Source organism: Aristolochia californica, unplaced genomic scaffold, assembly GCF_029961685.1.
Source record: "Aristolochia californica isolate CCGP_79_NKW_82.1479 unplaced genomic scaffold, dmAriCali1.0.hap1 SCAF_13, whole genome shotgun sequence".
NCBI lineage: Eukaryota > Viridiplantae > Streptophyta > Magnoliopsida > Piperales > Aristolochiaceae > Aristolochia > Aristolochia californica.
In genome coordinates, this window is record NW_027181804.1 from 27,003,496 (window position 1) to 27,028,911 (window position 25,416).

Here is a 25,416-nt window from a genome sequence, read left to right on the forward strand (position 1 = left end):
GTTATAGTCTATCCTGCTGACTGATACTGAATTTTCCATCTAATAACATGTACCTTTTTAGGTTCTGTACTATCTTGTGAGGGTGGAACCATTTACTACTCTTTCCATTCAACTTCAAGGGGGTAAATTTGATCATGCAGACCGTCTGTTTTCAGATATTGGTGCTACATGGAAAGGAGTTACAGAAGATATGAGTGATGTAAAAGAGTTGGTAAGGATCTTCTTGGCCCCAATAACTTGGGTGCTGTTTTGCTACTTTACATGCTTTTGAATCTTAAGGATTATTACAAGTATCTTGTGTCTCCTGTCTCCTTTTTTAACATTACTTCTCTAATGAAGTCATCACTATTGTAACAAAAGGAAAAGAAAAGGTAATGTATCTGTTTTCGTTTATGTATTTAGGTTCCTGAGATGTTTTACCTCCCAGAAACTCTAACAAATGCAAACTCTGTTGATTTTGGCACAACCCAACTTGGGGAAAAACTTGGTAACATTATTCTTGATCTTTCCTTCTGTTGAAATATTTTATCGCAATATTATTTAACATTTCTTTGCTTGGAACTGGCTTTTATAAGAAGATCTCCGGCTTTGTTCTTTCAGATTTGGTGAAACTTCCTCCTTGGGCTGACAACCCGGTTGATTTCATTCATAAGCATCGGAAGGCTCTGGAGAGTGAGCATGTATCTTCTCATCTGCATGAATGGATAGATCTCATATTTGGGTAGGTCTATTTTGTATGGATTTGGGATGCCGCATCCACTAGGTCAACATTTTGTTAACATACCAGCTCAGGGGTATTTTTGTCATTTACATATTCTGATTCATCTTAGCATGTCTGTTAGTTAGATAATTATATTAAACTCATCACTCCCAAGCTCTTGGATATATTGACAACATTTTTGTTAAAATACCACTTGTCTTGTCACAGCATTCATTCATGTTGTACTTCGTTTCGGTTGGGAAAATTTGACTTTTAGTTTGTCCCCAGATATAAGCAGCGAGGAAAGGAGGCTATTGCAGCTAATAATGTGTTTTTTTACATAACTTACGAAGGCACAGTTGACATCGATAAAATTACAGACCCAGTAAGCATTTTTGTTTTCTTCAGTAATGTCTTTTGATACTTTGGCAGTTGTTCATTTTGTCACCCCTGGAATATTATAAATAGATACAACAACGTGCCACACAAGATCAGATCGCATACTTCGGACAGACTCCTTCTCAGTTATTGACTGTTCCACACATGAAGAGGAAGCCGCTGCAAGAGGTTCTACATATGCAGGTACCCATCTAATTCAGTGGGAGTGGAACTTAAATGATTTAACAGCATAATCTAGAAATTCTGATCTATGATCATTTTCTTCTGGTTCTGTTAGACCATATTTCGCAACCCAAAAGAGATTCGACCATATGTAGTTCCCAACTCAGAACGTTGCAATGTTCCCGCCGCTGCAATTTTTGCATCACCAGATTCAGTTGTAGTGGTAGACGAAAATGCCCCTGCTGCTCATGTCGCATTGCATAAGTGGCAGCCAAACACACCTGATGGTCATGGGACACCGTTCCTGTTCCAACATGGGAAAGTTGTATCAAGTTCTTCTGGTGGGACTTTTATGCGCATGTTTAAGGGACCCACTGGATCTGGTGGTGAGGATTGGCAATTTCCACAAGCATTAGCATTTGCAGCATCTGGAATAAGAAGCTCTATTGTAGTTGCTGTCACATGTGACAAGGAAATAATCACTGGTAAGCTAGAAGAACTCACTTGTTAAATTTATTCGTGGCTGAACATACAGCAGCTTGGTCTTTTTCTCTGATAGGCTTATCTTATATATTACATATTGTATATATTGTCAGGTGGGCATGCTGATAATAGTGTGAAGTTGATCTCTTCTGATGGTGCGAAGACCATTGAGACAGCATCAGGGCATTGTGCCCCTATCACATGTGTTGCTCTTTCTCCTGACAGCAATTATCTTGTAACTGGATCTCGGGATGCCACTGTAATACTCTGGAGGATCCACCGGATTACTCCATCCCACTCAAGAACCATTTCAGATCCCTCAACCACTTCTACAATTGCTCCTACTAGTGGTTCTTCAAGCAGTCTTGGTGACACTAGTAGAAAACGTAGGATTGAGGGCCCCATTCATGTTCTGCGCGGCCATCTTAGGGAAGTAGTATGTTGTTGTGTTAGTTCCGAAATGGCAGTCGTGGTATCCTGCTCTCTCTCGTCTGATGTGCTTCTACATTCTATTCGGAAGGGCCGGTTGATCAGGAGGCTAACATCTGTGGAGGCACATTCAGTCTGTGTTTCACTTAGAGGTGTTATAATAACTTGGAACCAAACAGAGAAAATGCTCAGGACTTTCACCATAAATGGCATTCCTATTGCAACTGCTAGTTTGTCACCTTTTCCAGGCAGAGTCGGCTGCATGGAAGTCTCTGTGGATGGGGAGAGTATTTTGATTGGGACTGTTTCCTTGCTGACCAAGGATCATGATTTCTTTGGCAGTAATAGTGGGTCTGGATCACAGGAGCTTGAAGAGTTAGATCTCTCGCCGGAGTCACATGGAGAATATCAGAATAGGTTTTCCATGCCAGTGCCTTCTATCTGCTTCCTGAATCTGCACACGTTGAAGGTACTAGCCGTTGAATGATTGGTTGGTTGTGCATGTAAGCATTATGTATTTTTCTTTACTTGGCATCAACTAATCAAGAAAACTCTATGCAGGTATTCCACACCTTGGCACTGGGAGAGGGGCAAGACATTACTGCTGTGGCTCTGAACAAAGACAACACAAACCTATTGGTGTCAACGGCAGATAAGAAATTGATAATCTTCACAGATCCAACAGTAAGTATCCTTGTGAAATATTTAATCATCTGTGTACTGGGGGTTTAAAACATTAAATTTTTGAATGAGATGACTTTTCACTGATTTGCAGCTAAGTTTGAAGGTAGTAGATCAAATGCTTCGGCTTGGATGGGAGGGAGATGGACTGAGTCCCCTCATAAAATGAGGCCGTCTAATCTTGATGTGTTTGATTTTTTTTTTTTAACTGGCTGGATGCGAGGAAGTTGGTCATAGATGCCTGCGGTACCAGATTGGCCAAGGTGCTTTCTGGGCTGGTGCATAGTTTTGTATCTAGGAATAGTAGCTTGGTTGTAACATATGTATCCTTCAATTTGATAAGCATCTATTTTGTTAGAGTTCGGGGCTTTGTAGCGGCAATTTGTAGCCTTGAATGTTTGCTATTAGTGGTTTTGAGTTTCATTCATTTATTTCAAAGGGAAATCTATTATCCTGTAATGGAATAATGTAGACAGAACTTACCACTTATCAGTTGAATAGGGTGCAGGAATCTACTGAGAATGACAGGTTTTTGGAGTCAAAAGTATAAGGGCAACACGGGATCGTTATTCCATTACCTACAATATTATAAGACCTGGCTGACCATCGACCACTTGAATTGTAAAAAAAGACACCACAATGACGTTATTTTTGCATTAAGCTTAAGGAATAAAAAAAGAATGAATCAGGAAAGTTTGTAGCTGCCCTTGCGTTATCCCATTGTCTCTGAAATGTTGAGGTTCTCTTATCTTGAGTTTTACAAAAACAAATTGTTTATATTTATCCTTTTTCCCAAAAATAAATTTTGGTCAAAAAAGATAAAAAAAATTGAATTTATTTTAGAACATTTCCATTTTATTTATTACAAGGTTCCTGGTTTCTCTTCTTGAATGCAACCGAGCTCAGGACTTCATTTACAAGCCTGCCGGGTCGAAAAATCATATGAAATCTCTGTTAATTAATAATTTGGGTGGAATGCCCCTCTTTCCAACAAACGCTTTCTTGTGATCCTAATAGAGCGCGCCAAGGATCAATCTTTCCTTGTGACACTTCTTTGTTTCTTTTATTTATCTTTAGATTGTTTGAACGACTTCTCTCTCTCATGAGTGACCCAAAATCTGATTCATTTGCCATTATTGCTAGTGTATGATTGTTTAAAGTCATGACCGATATTAGACGAATTTTTTTTAAAAATCTAAAAAAAAATATTTAAAATAAATATGTATAAACTTTTTCGATAAAAATACATAAAAATAAGAAAATATTAGAGATATATCCATTTGCAATGTTAGTACTATAGAACTTTATAAATATTTAGCACTTATAAATTATACGTAATATTTGTCTATACTGTGGAATACTATTCTAATAATTTTAATTATTTTATGCTAATTATAATATCATATAATAAATTTATACGGTGTTACATAATTAATGTGTAATTTTATTAAATATTCAAAATTATAACTATTTTTAATTTTATCCTTATACGTAATATTTAATTAATATTTTTATTATAATCAATGTCATTTATTTAGTTATTCTATCACAATATCAAGTTACAAGTCAAGAAAAACAAATACACAATAGGTTTAACCTAAATTTTCAAGTAGGCACCACATTTAACTATATTAATTCACATTTTAAAATATCTTTGAAATACTACGTAATAATCTTTTTAGATAACACTTAAAATAAATAAATAAAATTTATTATAGACATGGTATGAAAGTTAATTAAAAAAATAGAAAAATGGGGTCTTTTTGGCCATACCCGATTATTATACCTGTGTCTAACTTGAGACCTGCTTAATGACATTTTTTCATGCTAAACTTTCAATGCTTAGATTTGGATTTTCTAGTAAAATATGTTGGAATTTGCATGATGAAAAGAGATGAATGACATTTGGATTTATAATGTCACTTTCCCATATTTATAACTTAACTAATAATCGAAATTATATTCATGTCCATGCTCTCAATTGAACCTTAGGAAATAACGTTCTTCTCAAAACAACTTTTGTATAACATAAACTAAATCTATTTAATTCATAATAATATTTTCTAACACTCTTCCTCAAGTTAGAGTTTATAGATCTTCGGATTGTCACAAAGTAGGTTTTATGACTCTATTATTAGAGTAAAAAGAACATAAAAATTGACTTTCAACATTAAACGGATCTACAAATAATATTTGGTTAATATGCTTAAAAAATATTCAAAACTTGTGGCTTCTGTGGTCATTATTTTTTGCCCTCCCACTTTGGCTTTTGAGCTTGTACTTCACGTTCACAAACTTGACGTCTTTCTCACCCTAGAGCTAAGGAGAAAATGCATGTCAATTGTCCCAACTTCAACAAAACAAGAAATCAAAATATTAAATGAGTTCTATATTGTTTGAACGACTTCTCAGTCTCCCTCATGGGTGACTTTGTTGGGGGTTGTAAAAAATCTGATGTATCTTCTAGTATAGATGATGTATTGGCCATTACCGTTAGTGTATTAGATTGTTTTAAGTCAAGACTAATATAAGAACAAAAAATTTTAAAAAAATTTGCAATCTTTGTAATTGATACGTATAAGCTTTTTCGATAGAAATACATAAAAATAAGAAAATATTGAATATATATCCATATGCAATGTTAGTACTATTTGGACTAGAGAAAAACATTATAAATATTAAGTACTTATAAAATATAAGTAATATTTGCCTATACAATTGAATAATATTCTAATAATTTTAATTATTTTATGCTAATTATAATATCATATGATAAAATTTTAAGGTGTTACATAAGTAATGTGTAACTGTATTAAATATTCACACTTATAACTATATTTAATTTTATGCTTACATGCAATCTTTAATTGATTTTTATTATAATTTGTCATATATTTAGTTACTTTATCATAATATCAAGTTACAAATCAATTAATTTTGAAAAAACGAATACACAACAAGTTTAAACTAAACTTTCAAGTAGGCACCAAATTTAACTATATTAATTTACATTTACAATGATTTTTGAAATACTAAGTAATAATCTTCTCAGATAACACCCAAAATAAATAAATAAAATTTATTATAGACTTAGGTATGAAAGTGAATTAAAAAATTAGGAAAATTGGGTCTTTTTGGCCATACTTGATTATTAGACATGTGTCTAACTTGAGACCTGGTAATGACATTTTTTTAAGCGAAACTTTCGATGCTTAGATTTGGATTTTCTAGTAGAATTTGCAAGATGAATAGAGATGAAAGAAATCGAGATTTACAAAGCCACTTTCTCCTACTTATAACTTAATTAATAATCAAAATTATATTGATGTCCATGCTCTAAATTGAACCTTAGGAAATAACTTTCTTCTGGAAACAACTTTTCGAGAATATAAATTGAACCTACTTAATTCAAAATAATATCTTCTAACACTCATCCTCAGGTTAGAGTTTATAGATCTCCGGATTGTCACAAAGTATGTCTTATGACCCTATTATTGGAGTAAAAAGAACATAAAAATTGGCCTTCAACATTCAATTGATCTACAAATAATGTGGTCAATGTTGCTTAAAAAATCTTCAAAACTTGAGGCTTTGTGGTCATTATTTTTTTACCTCCCACTTTGGCTTTTGATTTTGTACTTTACATCCACATACTTACAGTCTTTCCCGCCCTCAAGCTAAGGATAAAATGCATGTCAATTGTCCAAACTTCAACAAAACAAAAACTCATGATACTCATTGAGTTAAACGTTGTTTGAATGACTTTTCTCTCTCATGGGTGACCCTCAAGGGCAGTTGCCCGGCCATTATTACCAATGTATAAGATTGTTTAAAGTCATGAACAATATAAGAATGAAAATTTTAAAATTTTACAAAAATCTTTCAAATAGATGCGTATAAACTTTTTCGATTGAAATACATAAAATTAAGAAAATATTTGAGATATATTCATCTACAATGATAATACTATTTGGATTAGAGAAGAACCTTATAATATTTAGTGCTTGTAAATTATATGTAATATTTGCCTATTCAATTGAATATTGTTTTGATAATTTAAATTATTTTTTTAATTATAATATGATATAATAAATTTATAAGATGCTCCATAATTAATATGTAATTGTATTAAATATTCACAAATTTTCATTGAATAGGAATGTTTAAAGTCATGACCAATATGAGAATGAAATTTTTTTAAATATAACAAAATCTTTAATATAAATAAGCATAAATGTTTTCGATAGAAGTACATAAAAATAAGAAAATATTGGAGATATATCCATCTGCAATGTTAGTACTATTTGGAATAGAGAACAACCTTATAAATATATAGCGCTTATATATCATTCATCATATTTCTCTATACAATTGATTATTATTCTAATAATTTTAATTATTTTATGCTAATAATAATATCATATAATATATTTATAAGTATGTAATATTTAATTAATATTTTATTATAATCCATGTCATATATTTCTCTACTTTATTACAATATCAAGTACAAGTCAACTAATATTGAAAAAACAAAAACACAACAAGTTTAACGAAAACATTCAAGTAAGCACCACTTTTAATTGTATTAATTTACATTTACAATGACTTTTTGAAATTCTAAGAAATTGTCATCTCATATAACACCTAAAATAAATAAATAAAATTCATTATAGACTTAGATATGAAAGTTAATTAAAAAATAGAAAATAGGGACATTTTTTGCCATACCAGTTATAATACCTATGTCTAACTTGAGACCTACTTAATGACCTTTTTTAAAGAGAAATTTTGGATGTTAGATTTGGATTTTCTAGTTGAATTTGTTTGAATTTGCATGATGAATAGAGATGAAAGACATCGGGATTTACAAAGCTACATTCTCCTATTTATAACTTAATTAATAATCAACATTATATTCTTGCCCAAGCTCTCAATTGAACCCTAGGAAATAACTTTCCTCCTGAAATGACTTTCCTATTCCATTAACTAAAACTAATTAATACATAATAATATCTTCTAACACTCATCCTCAAGCTAGAGTTTATAAATCTTCATATTGTCACAAAGTATGTCTTGTGCCCTATTATTAGCGTAAAAAGAACATAAAAGTTGGCCTTTAACATTAAACTAATCTTCAAATAATATGTGGTCAATGTGGCTTCAAAAATCTTAAAAACTTGTGGCATATGAGGTCATTATTATTTTACCTCCCACAAGACCTCAAGATACTGATTGAGTTGTACGTTGTTTGAGCTACTTCTCTCTTCTGGTATAAATGATGTATTGGCCATTATCGTCAATGTATAAGATTATTTAAAGTCATGACCAATATGAGAACAAAAATTTTAAAAAATATATATATTTCAAATAGATATGTATAAACTTTTTCGATAGAAATAAAAAAAAATCAAATATTTCCATCTGCAATGTTAGTAATATTTTTAATAAAGCAGAACCATAAAAATATATAGCGCTTATAAATTATATGTAATATGTCTATACAATTGAATTATATTCTAATAATTTTAATTATTTTATGAAAAATATAATATCATATAATAAATTTATAGGATGTTACATAATTAATGTGTATTTTTATTAAATATTCACAATTGTAACTATATTTAATTTTATCATTATATGCAATCTTTAATAAATATTTTTATTATAATCCAACATGTAAGCAATTATGTATTATGTATTGTGTATTCTTCATTACCTGGCATCAACTAATCAAGAAAACTCTATGCACGTATTCCACACCTTGGCACTAGGAGAGGGGCAAGAAATTACTGTTGTGGCCCTAAACAAAGACAACACAAACTGATTGGTGTCAATGACAGATAAGCAATTGATAATCTTCACAGATCCAACTATAAGTATCCTTGAGAAATATTCCATCATCTGTGTATGGGGGTTTAAAAAATAGATTTTTGAATGAGATGTCTTTCACTAATTTGCAGCTAAGTTTGAAGGTAGTAGATCAAATGCTACGACTTGGTTGGGAGGGAGATGGATTGCGTCCCCTCATTCTAATCTTGATACATTTGGTTTTCTTTAACTAGTTGGATGTGGGGAAGTTGATCATAGATGTCGGTGGTACTAGATTGGCCGATGTCGTGTTTCAACTAAGCCCGGGTACTTTCTGGGCAGGAGCATAGTTTTGTATCTAGGAATAGTAGAGTGGTTGTAACATATGTATCATTCAATTTGATTTGATGAGCATCTATTTTGTTAGAATTATGTGCTTTGTAGCGGCAATTTATAGCCTTGAATGTTTGCTATTAGTGCTTTCAGTTTCATTTATTTTTTTCATAGGGAAATTTATTATCATATAATGGAATAATGCATACAGAACTTGCTACTTATCAATTGAATCGGGTGCAGGAATCCACTGAGAATGACAAGTTTTTGGAGCCATGAAAACAAGGGCAACACAGGTTCCGCAACTAGGTAACAATTGGAATCGATAAGCGTTATTCCATTACATACAATGTCATAAGACCTGGCTGACCATTGACCAATTTGAACTGTGAAAAAGTATACTACAATGACATTTTTTGCATTACGCTTAGGGAATAAAAAAAAAGAATGAGTCTGGAAAGTTGTGGTTGCTCTTGCGTTACCCCATTGTCTCTGAAATACTGAGGTTCCCCTGGCTTGAATTTTACAAAAAAAATCTTTATATTTATCCTTTTTCCCAAAAATAAATTTTGGTCAAAAGAGAAAAAGTTTGATTTTTTTTAGAACATTTCCATTTTATTTATTCCAAGGTTCTTCTCTTGTTTCTCTTCTCAAATGCAAACGAGCTCAGAAGGACCCCAATTACAAGCCAAGTGGGTCAGAAAATTATACTTTTGCATAATTGCTATATACTTGTTGTGTACAAGCTCCCTCTTTCCAACAAATGCTTGCTCTTGTGATCTTGATAGAGGCCGGCAAGGTTCAATATCTTCCCTGTCACACTTCTTTGTTTCTTTAATTTATCTTTAGATTGTTTCTTGCACTAGATTCACTGTAGTGTACGTTGTTTGAACAACTTTTCTCTCTCATGAGTGAACCTATTGGGGGGTTTCCCAAAATTTGACATATTTGCCATTATCGTCAGTGTATAAGATTCTTTAAATTCATGACCAATATGAGAACGAAAAATTTTAAAAATAGATACGTATAAACTTTTTCGATAGAAATACACAAAAATAAGAAATATTAGAGATATATCCATCTGCAATGTTAGTACTATAGAACCTTATAAATATATATTTAACACTTATAAATTATAGTTAATATTTTTCTATAAAATTGCATACTATTCTATTGATTTTAATTATTTTATGCTAATTATTATATCATATAATAAATTTATATGGTGTTACATAATTATTATGTAATTGAATTAAATATTCAAAATTATAACTACATTTGATTTTATCCTTATATGTAATTTTTAATTAATATTTTATTATTATTATTGTCATTTATTTAGTTACTTTATCACAATATCAAGTTAAGTCAACTAATATTGGAAAAACAAGTACACAATAAGTTTAACCTAAATTCTCAAATAAGTAAATAAAATTTATTATAGACTTAGGTATGAAAGTTAATTAAAAAATTAGAAAAATAGGCTCTTTTTTGCCATACCGATTATAATACCTGTGTCTAACTTGAGACCTGCTTAATGACCTTTTTTCAAGCGAAATTTTGGATGCTTTGATTTGGATTTTCTAGTTCAATTTGTTGGAATTAGCATGATGAATAGAGATGAAAGACATCGGGATTTACAAAGCCACATTCTTCTATTTATAACTTAAATAATAATCAAAATTATATCCATGTCCAAGTTCTCAATTGAATTCTAGGAAATAACTTTCTTTTTTAAACAACTTTCCTAGAACATTAACTAAACCTACTTAATTCATAATAATATCTTTTAACACTCATACTCGAGCTAGAGTTTATAGATCTTTGGATTGTCACAAAGTATGTCTTATGACCTATTATTAGCGTAAAATGAACATAAAAATTAGCTTAAACATTAAACTAATCTTCAAATAATATGTGGTCAATGTGGATTCATAAATCTTCAAAACTTGTGGCTTATATGGTCATTATTTTTTTTACCTTGCACTTTGGTTTTTGAGCTTGTACTTTCCATTCAAATACTTAATGTCTTTCTCCCCCTCAAACTAAGGAGAAAATGCAAGTCAATTGTCGCACCTTCAACAAACCAAGAACTCAAGATACTAATTTAATTGTACATTGTTTGGACAACTTCTCTCCCTCTCATGGGTGACCCTTTTGAAGGGTTGCCCAAAATCTGATGTATCTTCTGGAATAGATGATGTTAGCCATTATCGTCGGTGTATAAGATTGTTTAAAATCAAGACCAATATGAGAACAAAAAATTTTAAAATTTGATTTTTGTTTTTGAAATAGATACATATAAAATTTTTTGATAGAAATACATAAAAAAAAATGGAGACATATCCATTTGCAATGTTAGTAATATTTGGAATAGAGAAGAACCTTTTAAATATATAGCGCTTTTAAATTATTTGTAATATTTCTCTAGACAATGGAATACTATTCTATTAATTTTAATTATTTTATGCTAATTATAATATAATTAATTTATAAGATGTTACATAATTAATGTTTAATTTTATTAAATATTCATAATTATAACTATATTTAATTTTATCCTTATATGTAATCTTTAATTAATATTTTATTATAATCCATTTTGTAAATTTAGCTACTTTACAACAATATCTAGTTACAAGTCTAAAATTGAAAAAAATAAATTCACAACAAGTTTAACCAAAACTTTTAAGTAGGCACCACTTTTAATTGTATTAATTTACGTTTACAATGATTTTTGAAATTCTAAGAAATAGCTTTCTGAGATAACACCTAAAATAAATAAATAAATTTTATTATAGACTAAGGTATGAAAGTTAATTAAAAAATTAGAACAATGGGGTCTTTTGTGCCATACTAATTATAATACTTGTGTCTAACTTGAGACCTGCTTAATAAACTTTTTTTCGAGCGAAATTTTGGATGCTTAGATTTGGATTTTCAAGTTGAATTTGTTCAAATTTGCATGATGAAAAGAGATGAAAGACATCGGGATTTACAAAGTCACTTTCCCCTATTTATAAATTAATTAATAATCAACATTATATCCATGTCCATGCTCTCAATTGAACCCATGGAAATAACTTTTTCTTGAAACATCTTTCCTAGAACATTAACTAAACCTAATTAATTCATAATAATATCTTCTAACACTCATCCTCATGCTAGAGTTTATAGATCTCCATATTGTAACAAAGTATGTCTTATGCCCTATTATTAGCGTAAAAAGAACATAAAAAATTGGCCTTCAACATTAAACTCATCTTAAAATAATATGTGGTCAATGTGGCTTCAAAAATCTTCAAAACTTGTGGCTTTTGTGGTCATTATTTTTTTACCTCCCACTATGGTTGTCGATCTTGTACTTTGCATGCACATACTTACAGTCTTTCTCCCCTTCAAGCGAAGGAGAAAATGCATCTACATTGTACCAACTTCAACAAAATAAGAACTCAAGATACTAATTGAGTTACACATTATTTGAACGACTTCTCTCACTCTCTCATGGGTGTATAAGATTGTTTAAAGTCATGACCAATATGAGAATGAAAAATTTTAAAAATCTAAGAAAATCTTTAAAATAGATACGTAAAAACTTTTTCGATAGAAATACAAAAAAATAAGAAACTATTCAAGATTTTCATCTGCAATGTTTGTACTATTTGGAATAGAGAAGAACCATATAAATATATAGCACTTGTAAATTATAAGTAATATTTGTCAATACGATTGAATTCTATTCTAATAATTTTAATTATTTATGTTAATTATAACATCATATAATAAATTTATAAGATGTTACATAATTAATGTGTAATTTTATTAAAAATTCACATTTATGACTATATTTTTGTTTTATCCTTATATGTAGTTTTTAATTAATATTTTTATTATAATCCTGCATGTAAACAATTATGTATTATGTATTCTTCATTACCTGGTATCAACTAATCAAAAAAACTATATGCTTGAATTACACACCTTGGCACTGGGAGAGGGGCAAGAAATTATTGTTGTGGCTCTAAACAAAGACAACACATACCTATTGGTGTCAACGGCAGATAAGTAATTGGTAATCGTCACAGATCCAATTGCGAGTATCCTTGAGAAATATTCCATCATTTGTGTATTGGGGGTTTAAAACAATAGATTTTTGAATGAGATGACTTTCATTGATTTGGAGCTAAGTTTGAAGGTAGTAGATCAATTGCATCGGCTTGGATGGGAGGGAGATGGACTGAGTCCCCTCATAAAAAGAGGCCTTCTAATCTTGATGAGTTTGGTTTTCTTTAACTGGTTGGATGTGGGGAAGTTGATCATAGACTCATGCGGTACCAGATTGGCCAAGGTTTAGTTTTAACTACACCCAGGTACTTTTTGTTGATGTATAGTTTTGTATCTAGGAATAGTAACTTGGTTGTAACATATGTATCCTTAAATTTAATGAGCATTTATTTTGTTAGAGTTTAGGGCTTTGTAGTGGCAATTTATAACCTTGAATGTTTGCTATTAGTGGCTTTCAGTTTCATTCATTTTTTTCATAAGGAAATCTATTATCCTATAATGGAATAATGTAAACATAACTTGCTACTTAATAGTTGCATCAGGTGGAGGAATCTACTGAGAATGACAGGTTTTTGGAGTCAAAAGTACAAGGGTAACACAAATTCAACGATTAAGTAACAATTGGAATTGATAAGTGTCATTCCATCACCTACAATGTTATAAGACCTGTTTGACCATCAACTAGTTGAACTGTAAAAAAAGGTTGTAATTTGTTGGAATTTGCATGATGAATAGAGATGAAAGACATCGGGATTTACAAAGCCACTTTCTTCTACTTATAACTTAATTAATAATACAAATTATATCATTGTCCATGCCCTAACCTGAACCCAAGGAAATAACTTTTTTCTCTAAACGACTTTCCTAGAACATTAACTAAACCTAATTAATTCATAATAATATCTTCTAACACTCATCCTCAAGCTAGAGTTTATAGATCTCCATATTGTCATAAAGTATGTCTTATAATTCTATTATTAGCTTAAAAATAACATAAAAATTGGCCTTCAACATTAAATCGATCTTCAAAACTTGTGGCTTCCTTGGTCATTGTTTTTTTACCTCCTACTTTGGTTTTTGATCTTGTATTTTGCATGCACATACTTACAGTCTTTCTCCCCCTCAAGCTAAGAAGAAAATGTATGTACGTTATACCAACTTCAACACAACAAGAACTCAAGATATTGATTGAGTTGTACATTGTTTGAATGACTTCTCTCTCTCTCGTGGGTGACCCTTGGAAGGTGCCTAAAATTTATTGTATCTTCTGGTATAGATGATGTATTGACCATTATCGTCAATGTATAAGATTATTTAAATTCATGACCAATATGAGAACGAAAATTTTTAAAAATCTAAAAAAAACTTTAAAATTGATACATATAAACTTTTTCGATAGAAATACATAACAATAAGAAAGTATTAGACATATTTCCATCGGCAATGTTAGTACTATTTGGAATAGAGAAGAACCACATCTTATATATCACATATTGTATATATTGTCAGGTGGGCTTGCTGATAATAGTGTGAAGTTGATCTCTTCTATTGGTGTGAAGACCATTGATACAGCATTAAGACATTGTGCCCCTATCACATGTGTTTCTCTTTCTCCTCACAACAATTATCTTGTAACCAAATCTCGGGATGCCACTGTAATACTCTAGAGGATCCACATTACTACTCCATCCCACTCAAAAACCATTTCAAATCCCTCTACCACTTCTACAATTGTTGCTACTAATGGTTCTCCAAGCAGCCTAGGTGACACCAATAGAAAACATAGGATTATGGATCCAATTCATGTTTTGCGCGGCCATCTTAGGGAAGTAGTATGTTGTTGTGTTAGTTGTGAAATGGTAATCATGGTATCGTGCTTTCTCTCGTCTGATGTGCTTCTACATTCTATTTGGAAGGGCTGGCTGATCAGGAGGCTAGAATCCATGGAGGCACATTCAATCTATGTTTAACCAAGAGGTGTCATAATAACTTGGAACCAAGCAGAATAAATGCTTGGGACTTTCACCATAAATGGCATTCCTATTGCAATTGCTAGTTTGTCTCCTTTTTCATGCAAAGTTAGCTGCATGGAAGTCTCTGTGAATGGGGAGAGTATTTTGATTGGACTCCTTCCTTGCTGACCAAGGATCATGATTTCTTTGGTAGTAATAGTGGATCTAGATCACAGGAGCTTGAAGAGCTAGATCTTTCGCCGGAGTCATGTGGAGAATATCAGAATAGGTTTTCTTAATGAATCTGCATACGTTGAAGGTACTAGTTGTTGGTTGGTTGTGCATGTAAGCATTATGTATTCTTCTTTACCTGGCATCAACTAATCAAGAAAACTCTATGCAGGTATTCCACACCTTGGCACTTGGAGAGGGGCAAGACATTACTGTTGTGGCTATGAACAAAGACAACACGAACATATTGGTGTCAATGGCAGATAAGTAAGTGATAATCTTTACAGATCCAATGGTGCGTGTCCTTGAGAAATATTTTATCATTTGTGTATGGGGGGTTTAAAACAATAGATTTTTTAATTAGATAACTTTCCAATGATTTACAACTAAGGTTGAAGGTAGTAGATCAAATGCTTCAGCTTGGATGGGATTGATGTGTTTGGTTTTCTTTAACTGGCCAAATGTGGGGAAGTTGATCATAGACGCTTACGGTGCCAGATTGGCCAAGGTCGAGTTTCAACTAGGCCTAAGTACTTTCTGGGCAGATGCATAGTTTTGTATCTAGGAATAGTAGCTTGGTTGTAACATATGTATCCTTCAATTTGATGTGCATCTATTTTGTTAGAATTCAGGGTTTTGTAGCGGCAATTTGTAGCCTTGAATGTTTGCTATTAGTGGCTTTCAGTTTCATTCATTTTTTTCATAAAGGGAAATCTATTATCCTATAATGGAATAATGCAGACAAAACTTAATACTCATCAGTTGAATCGGGTGCAGGAATAGGAATCTACTGAGAATGAAAGGTTTTTGGAGCCATAAGAACACGAGCAACACAAGTTCCGCAATTAGGTAATAATTGGAATCCATAAGCGTAATTCCTTTACCTACAATGTCATAAGACCTGGCTGACCATCGACCAGTTTGAACTATAAAAAAAGTACACCTGAATGACATTTTTTTCACGTTAAGCTTCGGGAATAAAAAAAAGAATGAGTCTGGAAAGTTACGGCTGCTCTTGCATTACCTCATTGTCTCTTAAATGCTGAGGTTCCCATGGCTTGAGTTTTACAAAAAAAATTGTTTATATTTTTTCTTTTTCCCAAAAATAAATTTTGGTCAATAGAGATTAAAAGTTTGATTTTTTTAGAACATTTCCATTTTATTTATTCCAAGGTTCTTCTCTTGTCTCTCTTCTCGAATGCAACATAGCTCGGGAGGACCTCATTTACAAGCTCGGTGGGTCAGAAAATTATGCTTCTACATATTTGCTATATACTTGTTGTGTACAAGCTCCCTCTTTCCAACAAATGCTTCCTCTTGTGATCTTGATAGAGCCTGACGAGGTTCAATATCTTCCCTGTCACACTTCTTTGTTTCTTTAATTTATCTTTAGATTGTTTCTTGAACTAGATTCATTGAGTTGTATGTTGTTTGAACCACTTCTCTCTCTCCTGAGTGACCCTATTGGGGGGTTGACCAAAATATGATGTATTTGCCATTATCGTCAATGTATAAGGTTGTTTAAAGTCATGACCAATATGAGAATGAAAAATTTTAAAAATCTTTAAAATAGATATGTATAAACTTTTTTGAAAGAAATACATAAAAATAAGAAATATTAGAGATATATTCATTTGCAAAGTTAGTACTATAGAACCTTATAAATATTTTGCTCTTACAAATTATAGGTAATATTTGTCTATAAAATATAATACTATTCTAATAATTTTAATTATTTTATGCTAATTATAATATCATATAATAAATTTATAACATATTACATAATTAATGTGAAATTGTATTGAATATTCAAAATTATAAATATATTTAATTTTATCCCTATATGTAATCTTTAATTAATATTTTTATTGTAATCAATGTCATTTATTTAGTTACTTTATCACAATATCAAGTTACAAGTCAACTTATATTGGAAAAACAAGTACACAATAATTTTAACTCAAATTTTCAAGTAGGCACAACATTTAACTATATTAATTTACATTTACAATGATTTTTGAAATACTAAGTAATAATCTTAGATAACACCTAAAATAAATAAATAAAATTGATTATAGATTTAGGTATAAGAGTTAATTAAAAATAAAAAAATGGGGTCTGCTTGGCCATAACCGATTATTATACACGTGTCTAACTTGAGACATGCTTAAAGAAAAATTTTCATGCTAAACTTTTGACGCTTATATTTAGATTTCCAGTAGAATTTGCATGATAAAAAGAGATGAAAGACATCGGGATTTACAATGTCACTTTCTCATATTTATAACTTAACTAATAATCAAAATAATACCCATGTCCATGAAATTGAACCTTAGGAAATAACGTTCTTCCCGAAATGATTTTCGTAGAACATAAAATAAACCTACTTAATTCATAATAATGTTTTCTAACACATATCCTCATGCTAGAGTTTATAGATCTCCAGATTGTCACAAAGTAGGTCTTATGACCCTATTATTAGAGTAAAAAGAATATAAAAATTGACTTTCAAAATTAAAAGGATCTACAAATAATATGCGGTGAATGTGGCTTCAAAAATCTTCAAAACTTGTGGCTTTTGTGTCATTATTTTTTACCACCCACTTTGAACTTGTAATTTGCATTCACATACATACAGTTTTTCTCACCCTCAAGCTAAGCAGAAAATGCATGTCTTGTCCCAACTTAACCAAAACAAGAACTCAAGATACTGATTGAGTTATACATTATTTCAACGGCTTCTCTGTCATGGGTGACCCTGTGGGGAGTTGCCAAAAATCTGATGTATTTTCGGGTATAGATGAAGTATTGGTCATTATCATCAGTGTATAAGATTGTTTAAAATCATGATCCATATGAGAACGAAAATTTTTAAAAATCTAAAAATATCTTTGAAATAGATACGTATAAACTTTATCGATAGAAATTCATAAAAATAAGAAAATATTGGAGATATATCCATCTGAATTGTTAGTACTATTTGGATTAGAGAAGAACCTTATAAATATTTAGTGCTTATAAATTATACGTAATATTTGTCTATACAATTGAATACTATTCTAATAATTTTAATTATTTTATGCTAGTTATAATATCATATAATAAAACTTATAAGATATAATGTAATTAATGTGTAGTTGTATTAAATATTCAAAATTATAATTATATTTAATTTTATATTTATTTGTAATCTTTAATTAATTTTTTTATTTTAATCCATGTCATATATTTAGTTACTATATCACAATATCAAGTTACAAGTCAACTAATATTGAAAAAACAAATATGCGGCAAGTTTAACCTAAACTTTTAAGTATGCACTACATTTAACTATATTAATTTACATTTACAATGATTTTTGAAATACTAAGTAATAATCTTACGAGATAACACCTACAATAAATATATAAATTTTATTATAAATTTAGGTATGAAATTTAATTAAAAATTAGAAAAATAGGGTCTTTTTTGCCATAGCCGATTATTATACCTGTGTCTAACTTGAGATCTGCTTAATCACATTGTTTCATGTGAAACTTTGGAAGCTTAGATTTGGATTTTTTACTAGAATTTGTTGGAATTTGCATGATGAAAAGAGATGAAAGACATCACAATGCCAGTTTCTCCTTCTTATAACTTAATTAATAATCAAAATTTTATCCATTTCCATGCTCTCAATTGAACCCTAGGAAATAACTTTCTTCTCGCAATGACTTTCCTAGAACATAATCTAAACCTACTTAATTCATAATAATATATTCTAACACTCATCCTAAAGCTAGAGTTTATAGATCTCCAGATTATCACAAATTATGTCTTATGACCCGTAAAAAAACATAAAAATTGACCTTGAACATTAAACTGATCTTAAAAAAATATGTGGTCAATGTGGCTTCAAAAATCTTCAAAACTTGTGGCTTTGGTGGTGTTATGTTTTGACCTCCCACTTTGGTTTTTGAGATTGTACTTTGCATTCACTTACTTACAATCTTGCTCCCGTCAAGCTAAAGAGAAAATGCATGTCAATTGTACAACTTCAACAAAACAAGAACTCAAGATATTGATTGAGTTGAACATTGTTTGAATGGCTTCTCTCTCCCTCTCTCATGGGTACTCAAAATCTAATGTATCTTCTGGTATAGATGATGTATTGGCCATTATCGTCAATGTATAAAATTATTTAAAGTCATGACCAATATGAAATCGAAAAACTTTAAAAATCTAAAAAAATAAATTAAAATAGATATGTATAAACTTTTTCAATAGAAATACATAAATATAAGAAAATATTGGAGATATATCCATCGACAATGTTAGTACTGTTTGGAATAGAGAAGAACCTTATAAATATTTAGTGCTTATCAATTATACGTAATATTTGTCTATAAAATTGAATATTATTCTAATAATTTTAATTATTTTATGCTAATTATAATATCATACAATAAATTTATAAGATGTTACATAATTAATGTGTAATTGTATTAAATATTCACAATTGTAACTATATTTATTTCAACCTTATATGTAATCTTTAATTAATATTTTTATTATAATCCATGTCATATATTTAGCAACTTGATCAAGTTACAAGTCAATTAATATTGAAAAAACAAATACACAACAAGTTTAACCTAAAATTTCAAGTAAGCACCACATTTAACTGTATTAATTTATATTTACAATGAATTTTGAAATACTAAGAAATAGTCTTCTTAGATAACACCTAAAATAAATAAATAAATTTTATTATAGACTTATGTATAAAAATTAATTGAAAATTAGAAAAATAGGGTCTTTTTGCCATACCCGATTATTATACCTGTGTCTAATTTGAGACCTGCTTAATGACATTTTTCCATGTGAAACTTTTGATGCTTAGACTTGGATTTTCTAGTAGAATTTTTTGAAATTTGCCTAATGAAATGAGATGAAAGACATCGGGATTTATAATGCCATTTTCTCCTATTTGTAACCTAATTAATAATCAAAATTATATCCATGTCCATGCTCTCAATTGAACCCTAGGAAATAACTTTCTTCAGGAAATGATTTTCCTAGAACAAAAACTAAACCTACTTAATTCATAATAATATCTTCTAACACTCACCCTCAAGCTAATGTTTATATATCTCTTGATTGTCACAAAGTATGTCTTATGACCTTATTATTAGCTTAAAAATAACATAAAAATTGGCCTTCAACATTAAACTGATCTTCAAATAATATGTGGTGAATGTGGCTTTTGTGGTCATTATTTTTTTACCTCCCTCTTTGGCGTTTGAGCTTGTAATTTGCATTCACATAGTTACAGTCTTTCTCCTCCTCAAGCTAAGGAGAAAATGCATGTCAATTGTACCAACTTCAACAAAACAAAAACTCAATATACTACAACATTTATCATCCTCTATCTCCCCTTAAATAAGAGTCCACGTTGGGATGTTCTAAGAATAGATAATAAACTAGACAATAACTTTCAACCCAAAATATAGAGAAAAACCCAAGAAAATGGTAAGAGAAATATGAGTGACACAAACAAGAAAATTCAAAACCTACACAAAGATGATTTCAAACACAAAATAGTATAACAACTATTAAGCAAGGAAAACCAATGATTGAAGGATGATAAAAGAAACACATTAAAGAGCAATAACAGATCCTCCTTAATGGAAATAATAAATCACCAAGAATAAAATCACCCACATATATAAGGAGACCAACAAAAGAAAAAAACAAATCATTGAAAGAGGTGGAGATTGATTTATCTTGATTTATTTTTTAATCTACTAGTGTTCTTTCTAATCCATGGGTTTTGGCATTGGTTATGTGATGTAAAGGGAAAAAACTGAGACAATTTTAAGAGCTATTGAACTATCAGGCAGTTTTGTGCTTTGAGAGAAATTGGGGTTAATTGAAGAGGATTGATGTTGAAGACAAATCTTTAGGTCTGGTATTGGTGATTTATAAAAGAGTTTGGAAAGTCGTGATTTTGGAAGGGAGTGTATGCTCAATTTGTAGATTCTAGCTACAGTGCTTATTCTTAGGCAGGGATTATAATAGTGACCAGAAGTACTTCAAAGCCTCAACCCAGATAAACTTTTAGTGATGATGAAAATTATTTTTTTCGGAATGCAATGGGCGAGAGGAGGAAGGCGAGCTGCAGCAGGCATAAGACAAAGGTTGGGAAGAGGGAAGACGATCTCATTATCCACCGGGTGAAGCATCTTGAGTTATTAGATATGTAACTGGTCAAGCTAGGGTATCCCTGGCTGCGAGCCTCCCACTGTGGAGTTTCCAAGGAAATAGTTCGTATTGCATTTATTTGGGTAGGATTGTGTCGGTTCTGCTAGCCTGAACTATAGTTTAACTCAATCCACATATATGTGTGTGCAGTGACCATGAATCTCGAGAAATCGGTCGATCAGATAGCAGAAGGAGAAAGCTTCAATTCAGCAGGACCTGCCCTCACCACAAGGCCAGAATCACTTACTAGAAGAGATCCTACCCACAATTTCAAAGGACGGCCAACCCAGAAGTAGAACAATTACAATCACATTATTATCAAAATTAAAAATCTACAGTTAATATATGTATCCTCAGATCTTATAAAAACTAAACTCGTAAATTAGAGACAAGTATTCTCGCCATTTCTTTTTGTTCTTCTTCCATGTAAAGATGACAAATGAGCTGCTACTGAAGCACTTCCCAAGCTATAGTCTGGGGTGTCAGCTTAGCCTTGACAATGCCCGAAGTTGGAGGCCGCCGTCAATATGAAGTGTGAACATTGTTCTGTATTTTACTTCTTTCTTCTCATCATTCAACTGAAACCTGAAGAAACGGAGAAGAACCATTGCAATTATCTTCATTTGTCGATAAGCAAACTCCTTCCCTAAACAGATTCGAGGACCCGCCTGCAATGAAAGCCAAAGGAAGCGGATGAAATGCAAGTAAAACAAGCTTGTTCAGGTGCATGAGAACAGTTTGTTGATACACAAGGAAAGTACTAACATGAAATGCAACAAATTTGAATGGCGACTCCGGTCGGAAAATCCCATCTTCAAGCCATCTCTCTGGCCTGAATTCTTCTGCATCCTCTCCCCATATCGATTTCGTTCTTCCCATGCCATAAGCAAAATAGTTGATTCCATCACCTTTCTTCAACTTAAAACCATCGGGAAGCACATCATCTACTTCTGCACACTTCCTATCCTGAACAAAAGTAACACCACAGGCACTGGTCAGCAATAATAAGTAGAGCTAATTCTGCAATCAGGCAAGGTTGCATTTTGAACGAAGAACAATTGCAACAGAGATAATCGGAACAAGGGGCAGACAATGGGAACGGCAGGGTACAGCCTCAATGTCTCCGTCAGAGCTGCATGGAGGAAGTGCATCTTGTCTAGTGTTGCATCTGTTAACTCCCCGACGAAATCGTTTATGTTCCTTTGATCTTTTATCACATCGTTAACTTGCTGTGAGATCTTCTCTTGTATTAAAGGATGTCTGCAGAGCATGTAAAAGAACCATGAAAGGGTACTGGCTGTAGTGTCTTTGCCAGCAATGATGAAATTCAAGATTATGTCTCTGAGATACTGGTCGTTCATGCTCTCTGGGTCCTTCTCACTTTCGAGTAGAAACAGTGCGAGTATATCTTTCTTGTCACTCTGCAGAGAGTTCCAAAGCAAACTCATCTGAGCAATGGGTGTTGTAGCAAAGGGAAATGAAAATTATGGATATTATGTAGAGCTACTTACGTTATTGCCCTTAAAAGATGGCATCTGCCTCTTATTTCGTATCAGATCATACAAGAAAGCATCAATCGATTTGATATTTCCCTTGAGCTTAGCCTCTGATCCCACATTTAGTACCTTTTTAATCTTCCAAAAGGCATCAGGAAATCGCCAATAGACCAATCCGTTTGATTCGTCGAATGCCTTGCAGAACGTATTCCCAGCCTCACTGGAACCATCCAAGCAGTTCAACTTCACCCCAAATCCAACTTCGAAAATTGAATCCAGAGCGCACTTCATCAATAAATCCTGTACCAAAATTGTTTATAGGAAAATTTGAGAAATAAGATAAATCACATACAGTACTAGATATCAATTAGCGGGTTATCCAGAGTACTCAATTGGATGTCAAAAGCCATCTTTTCTGCTGCAAAATCCTTTACAATCTGAGCAAGTTTGGCGGCGTTTGTTCGAAAAATTGCACAGCTGAAGTCCCTCAACACCCTGGTGGAGAAACCGAAGCTTGCGAGCTTTCTCTGTCGACGCCACTTCTCACCATCGACCCCGAAGATGCCATCACCAAAAAGGTCGTGTACGATTTCGTAACAATGTTGACCCTTGGGGTAATTATCGAAACTGGTTTTCAGGATGTGCTCAACGTTCCGAGGATCAACTGTGTAGATTTCACTCTGAAACGGAGCAATTAAACGGAAGGTGGGATGCTTTCGACTAAGATCGGCGAGATAATCGAATAGCCTATGGAAGTAGACAAGCTGATGGAAAATGGTGCCCACTACTGGGTGATATGAAGGGTCACTGATCGATTTTCCCATTAGAGAAGTAATCAAGATAGCAAAGATACCGATTGACAGAAGAATAACTAGGGTGCCGGTACCTACGAGAAACAGGGATAGTAAATCCATTTTCGAAATGGGTTACTCGAGAGAAGCAGTAGCAGTAGAGTATAGCAGGGAACGAACAGAGGTATATAGAGAACCCTAATCTATAAGACAAACCTAAAACATCTTGAACGAAACTGCAGAATGAAAGAGACCGACAACGGAATTGAAGATGTGATGCAAGCAAGGCCGACCGTTCGGAGAATAATTAAGAGGTCAGAGATTGCCTCACCGTCCGATACAGACTTATTAGAACAATAGCGACGAGCATGGCCTAAAGAATACAATTTGAGTCACCAGCCGCCAACCGCCACCTGCCACCTTGTTATCTTCATCGTATCGCGGCTTCTTTCTCTTTATCTCCGGGAATTAGTAGGTTCCCTGGGGCGGAAGCGCCCATCCTGGGAGTCGGGTAGCGAGTCAGGGAACCGACTCGCTGTTCTGACTCATCACCTCCCCGACTCGCTGTTCTGACTCATCACCTCCCTGCTGCATCAGACACGGAACCTTAAAACCTCTTATGGTTTATGCCAGAGGTGGTTATTAGAATGTATTTTATCATTTGAATATTTATTATTATGTAAATTTATAAAATTACTATTTTACCCTTCTCTTGTATAAAACCCCCATTGTAACCTGTAACCAATACGAAGTTTTGAATATATTGTTTGGAATACATTTTACTCGTCTTCTCGACAGAGCCTCCCCATCAACAGAGCTCAACGGCTCTCTGCTCGTTTGAGTCTCTAACATGGTATCAGAGCGGATGATCCGCCATCTCTGATTTTTTTCCGAACGCCGACATACCTTCATCTCCCTCACCTCTTTTCGGCGATTCTTCCCAGCGACGCTCACTGGCGACGTTCATTTTTTTTCGACAGAGGGGTTTCCGTTCCCTTTTCCTCTCTGTTCGGAAGGGGCTCTGCGATTGAAGCTGTCGGGAGGCTATTTCCGACGTTTTCGGCATTCTGCAGAGGTTCGATTTCTGGCTCCGTTGGTTATTTCCAGCAACGAGGTTAGATTCCGCCCCTCTTTTATTTTTTGACTGGATTCCGTTGCCACGAGGCTGGCTACGCTGTATGCGTTCGCTCTCTGGAATTTCGGCACCGATTTTGGGTGTTTTCTGTGACGAGATATCAGATCTCTGTTTATTGTTGGCCGAGAGGTTGTCTCTGGTCGTGTGGTTGTTTGATTTTTTGGCTGGCCGAGAGGTTTCGAATTTTCTTTGGCTGTTCACGTCGAAGTATTGAGGACAATGCATATCTTTGGCTGAGAGGTTTCGAATTTTGGATTCGAGCTCCCTGTTGGATTTTTTTTGGAGACGTTTTGGTGGAGGATTTGGTGAAAAATTTTCTTTGGCACTGCATTGACAGTGAGACAGTCAGATTCGATCAATCTTCCATGGAGACTTATTCCTCGACGGGTGTTTCCGATTCTGGTCTTCGTACCAATTCGACTCGTTCTATTTTTGAAGAACCATCCAACCCCTATTATATTCACCATTCGAACAGTCCAGGGCAAGTTCTTGTATCGCAACT

At 32.6% G+C, this 25,416-nt stretch overlaps 2 protein-coding genes across 2 annotated transcripts in view; one reads left to right on the forward strand and one right to left on the reverse strand.

The window, feature by feature from the left end:
- Window positions 1-3,376, forward strand: part of LOC137948632 (BEACH domain-containing protein C2) — a 30,129-nt gene extending 26,753 nt beyond the window's left edge. Inside the window, exons 25-33 of the mRNA XM_068794741.1 lie at window positions 62-211; window positions 403-487; window positions 601-721; window positions 989-1,085; window positions 1,169-1,282; window positions 1,377-1,746; window positions 1,858-2,642; window positions 2,735-2,857; window positions 2,949-3,376. Of these exons, the coding sequence (XP_068650842.1) occupies window positions 62-211; window positions 403-487; window positions 601-721; window positions 989-1,085; window positions 1,169-1,282; window positions 1,377-1,746; window positions 1,858-2,642; window positions 2,735-2,857; window positions 2,949-3,023 (1,920 nt within the window). The 3' untranslated portion in view covers window positions 3,024-3,376. The remainder of the gene's footprint in view (window positions 1-61; window positions 212-402; window positions 488-600; window positions 722-988; window positions 1,086-1,168; window positions 1,283-1,376; window positions 1,747-1,857; window positions 2,643-2,734; window positions 2,858-2,948) is intronic.
- Window positions 3,377-21,697: 18,321 nt separating this feature from the next.
- LOC137948051 (cytochrome P450 704C1-like) lies at window positions 21,698-24,189 on the reverse strand. Its single transcript, XM_068793973.1, has 5 exons — window positions 23,386-24,189; window positions 23,004-23,293; window positions 22,584-22,913; window positions 22,258-22,458; window positions 21,698-22,160 (listed from the first exon to the last, which is right to left on the reverse strand). The coding sequence occupies exons 1-5, from the start codon at window positions 23,900-23,902 to the stop codon at window positions 21,975-21,977; spliced, it is 1,524 nt and encodes a 507-aa protein (XP_068650074.1). The 5' UTR covers window positions 23,903-24,189; the 3' UTR covers window positions 21,698-21,974.
- Between the last annotated feature and the right edge of the window lie 1,227 nt (window positions 24,190-25,416).